At 47.5% G+C, this 4,140-nt stretch overlaps 1 protein-coding gene across 1 annotated transcript in view; it reads right to left on the bottom strand.

The window, feature by feature from the left end:
- The window catches only part of LOC118421161, a 7,402-nt gene extending 5,274 nt beyond the window's left edge, over positions 1-2,128 (bottom strand). Inside the window, exon 1 of the mRNA XM_035828321.1 lies at positions 2,055-2,128. Within this exon, the coding sequence (XP_035684214.1) occupies positions 2,055-2,118 (64 nt within the window). The 5' untranslated portion in view covers positions 2,119-2,128. The remainder of the gene's footprint in view (positions 1-2,054) is intronic.
- Between the last annotated feature and the right edge of the window lie 2,012 nt (positions 2,129-4,140).

Genomic DNA, 4,140 nt, shown 5'->3' with positions numbered 1-4,140 from the left:
AGCTCCCTGTTCATTTTCTGTGCACTCCCGGCTTATTGCTGGTACGTTCCCGGATCTATTTTTGGGCGGCTCCGGTTCCATTTCTGCTTCATCCCTCAGGGCAGATCCCTGTTCAATCTGTGAGCGAATGCCAGGCCTATTTTCAGGCGGCTCCCGTTTCTATTTCTTGCTTTCTGAGCGGCTCTCTGGCCGATTCTTTGCAGACTCCCAGACCAACAACTGGGCAGCTTCCTGGCAGATTCAATAGTGGCTCTCTGGCCGATTCCGTAGCACATCCCCGTTTGATTTTTAGGTGTCATTCAGGCTTAGTTACTGGGTCGCTCTCTGACCGATTCCTGGGCGGCTCTCTGACCGATTCCTGGGCGGCTCTCTGATCGATTCCTATGCGGCTCTGACCGATTCCTGGGCGGCTCTCCGTCTGATTCCTGAGCGGCTCTCTGGCCAATTCCTGGGTGGCTCTCTGACCGGTTCCTGGGCGGCCCTCTGTCCGTTTCCTGGGCGGCTCTCTGACCGTTTCCTGGATGGCTCTCTGTCCGTTTCCTGGATGGCTCTCTGTCAGATTCCAGGGTAGCTCTCTGTCCGATTCCTGACTAGATTTCTGTCCGATTCCTGGGCGGCTCTCTGTCCGATTCTGGGCTGCTCTCTGTCCGATTCCTGAGTGGCTCTCTGACTGATTCCTGGGCGGCTCTCTGTCTGATTCCTGAGCGGCTCTCTGTCGATTTGGGGCGGCTCTCTGACCGATTCCTGGGTTCGCTCTGTGACTGATTCCCAGGTGGCTCTCTTTCCTATTCCTGGGCGGCTCTCTGACTGATTCCTGGGCGGCTCTCTGTCTGATTCCTGGTCGGCTCTCTGTCTTTTTCCTGGGCGGTTCTCTGTCCGATTCCTGGGCGGCTGTCTGTCCGATTCCTGGTCGGCTCTCTGGCTGATTCCTGGACGGCTGTCTGTCCGATTCCTGAGCGGCTCTCTGACCGTTTCCTGGGCGGCTCTCTGTCCGATTCCTGAGCGGCTTTCTGTCCGATTCCTGGGTGGCTCTCTGACTGATTCCTGGGTTCGCTCTCTGTCTGATTCCTGAGCGGTACTGTCCGATTTTGGGCGGCTCTCTGACCGATTCCTGGGTGGCTCTGTGACTGATTCCTAGGAGGCTCTCTTTCCGTTTCCTGGGCGGCTCTCTGACAGATTCCTGGGCGGCTCTCTGACTGATTCCTGGGCGGCTCTCTGTCTGATTCCTGGGCGGCTCTCCTACTGATTCCTGGGTGGCTCTCTGTCTGATTCCTAAGCGGCTCTCTGTCCGATTTTGGGCGGCTCTCTGACCGATTCCTGGGTGGCTCTGTGACTGATTCCTAGGTGGCTCTCTGTCCGATTCCTGAGCGGCTCTCTGACCGTTTTCTGGGCGGCTCTCTGTCTGATTCCTGGGCGGCTCTCTGTCTGATTCCTGGGTGGCTCTGTGGCCGATTCCTGTGTGGCTCTTATATAGCTGGTCACCGAGGGTTGATGGATTAAATGTATCATCCCGAGTTATCCCTATCTACGTAAAGTTTTGATTTATTGTCAAATATCGTGCAGCTCCTGGGAATATAGTATAGGCTTCTTTTACGATTCCGGCAAAATTTCCGACTAAGTGTGACTTCAACAGATACCTGGTCGACTCTATGGCCGACAATTAGATGGCTTGAGCGTCTGCCGGGCTGGTACCTGAGTGATTCTAAGGTAATTTTTTTTTACTGGTTCGTTGTTCGCCTAATCTAAAACTTATCTCTCGTGAATTGTTATCGGATGGCCTTCCTAGCTGCTACGAGGATGACGCCAAAGTTGCGCATGCTTTACCCAATGTATTGCTCAAACCTTGATTTTTGCAAATATAAAAGTACCTAGTTTGTCGCTGATAATGCTAATCAGAATGTCCTTCTCTTCTTATTACCCAGAAAATAATTCTTGCCTGTTTAACATCCTTTCAAGATGACAAATAACTAGTAGAAGGAATTCGTGTTTGAATGTTCTACAGTGCAAATAAAATCAGTATACACACTTTAAAAAAAGACAAAATCCAGACTCACCTTGTGCATTTGCTATGCCAATCGAGGTAGACAGCAGAAGAACAGAGACCAATACCCAAGCCATGGTTCTGACTACTCACTGTAAAGATCACAGAATTTTCAATGATCACAAAAGCCAGAGTGTATATATATGTTTTATGAGTGTAATTGCTTCCACTCTTTTCCACTCAAAAGTTATCTATGGTCATTGGAAATACCACCGATGTAGAATGGCACTTGAAACTACCTTCTACTTAATAGTATTAACTTTGTTATTCACAAGGAGCATGGAAATTACTTACCGTGTGATGTATTTCAAGAAATAAAACTTCAGCTGATGTGAAATAGTCGAGACACGAAGTCAAAATGCGCCCGCGTGGCAGGTACTAACCGTTATGTCGTAGTGATGTGCTCTTCTCCCATTGGTTTCTATGTGACGTGATCATTTATACACCAATCAGTGAAGTCGGCCTTCGTTATTTCAAGGACCCAACCTGTTTTCCGTTTTGCATGTCATACTGTACGTAGTCGTCTGTTGTCAGTAAACAGAAACCTACGTCCTAATCAATATCACTTCTTTTGATCTGCCTACCTTTGATTACTGCTCATTTGCGTCCTTCTCAGAAGGCACTGATAAAGTTCTTATAAAATACATTTTAAAGGAGCACTTCTATTGTTGATACTATTCTACTGTATTCTACTGTATCTACTTGTCAGTAAGCAGAAACCTACGTCCTTATAGTCCATATCACACCTTTTGATCTGAATAATTTTCATTACCGATTCTTTTCGTCCTTCTCATAACACGCTGATACATTTCTTATGAAATACATTCTAAAGGAGGTGTTGATACTATTCGACTGTATGTAAGGCATAAGGCAACGATAGAAACAAGGAAGGCATCAGAGACAGTGTATGATATATGTGTAATATTCACTGAAGTCCTTCAAATGTTCGATCCGTGTACGGAACTTTGTCTGTTTTCATAACTCGTGTTCGCTGTTCAGTAAAGCAGAAATCCTCCAACTCAGTCAACAGAATCAATAAACGAAAAACACACGAAAAAGCTTGGGTGAATGAAGTTATTACATAAACCATTATCTAACATTTCATTATTCTCTTACTTGCGAAAGCTAGACGACACTTTACCAGCACATTGTTGTAAAATTTGTAGAGGCCGCATAGCACAGTGGTATTGTATTCGGCCCGTGACCGAGAGGTCGCCGGTTCGAATCCGCCTGCCGTGTTGCCGGTCTTGTGCCCTTGGGAAAGGCACTTTACACGACTTTCCTCACTTTACTCAAGTGAAAAATGAGTCGTCCCTCGGATAGGACGTTAAATGGAGGTCCCGTGTATGGGGAGAGCCATACCCTATGCACGTTAAAGAAACCGCCACATGTGCGAACATCCACCCGAGCGGATCAAACCATTCCGGCCAAAATAGGGGTAGGGAATCTCCCGAGCAGCCCTCGTAACCCCTGCTTTGCCTATTGGGTCAGTTAGTCCTCACTCATAGTGAGCAATTGGGCAGGTCTCAATCATGATGTTTCTGACCTAGGGCGAAGAGTTGCTGTTACAGTTCCAATCACTTAACCCGTAACATTGAGTGGCCTTCAGGCCTTGTTACGTGGTGACTAGTGAGTAAAAAAAAAAAAAAACATTGATGGCATCATTGTTGGTGCGAGTATGTTGTAACACAGAAGAAAAACATTGCGTCGTGAAGTATTGATTATTCGACGTTTGAACATTTTTTTCTGTAAACAATAGACGACGTCTGAGTCACACGTTTCATAGATACACCCCGACCAATCGAATGGGGACATCCCTCGCGAATGTGCACACTCCTCTAGAAAATAGGACACTCCTCGACTTTCAAGGGGGCGCTCCTCTTGGAAAGGGGATGTTTCTCCCTCAATTAGGGGACGCTCCTCCGGAAATGGTATGGTCATCGGGCATAGGGGACGTCCCTCCAACACCCCCGCCGGCCCGTGGAATCGGCCGCTAACCCGACAAATCCCTTTCTAGTTCATCTAAATCACAACATCCAAAACTTTAACCCCGTCAGTGCTCTCGACAAACGTCATACCTCGCCAGGTAATGATAGTTT

Source organism: Branchiostoma floridae, chromosome 8 (assembly GCF_000003815.2).
Source record: "Branchiostoma floridae strain S238N-H82 chromosome 8, Bfl_VNyyK, whole genome shotgun sequence".
Lineage (NCBI taxonomy): Eukaryota > Metazoa > Chordata > Leptocardii > Amphioxiformes > Branchiostomatidae > Branchiostoma > Branchiostoma floridae.
The sequence above is the reverse complement of the archived record's forward strand: the minus strand, read 5'-3'. Positions and strand labels throughout refer to the sequence as shown.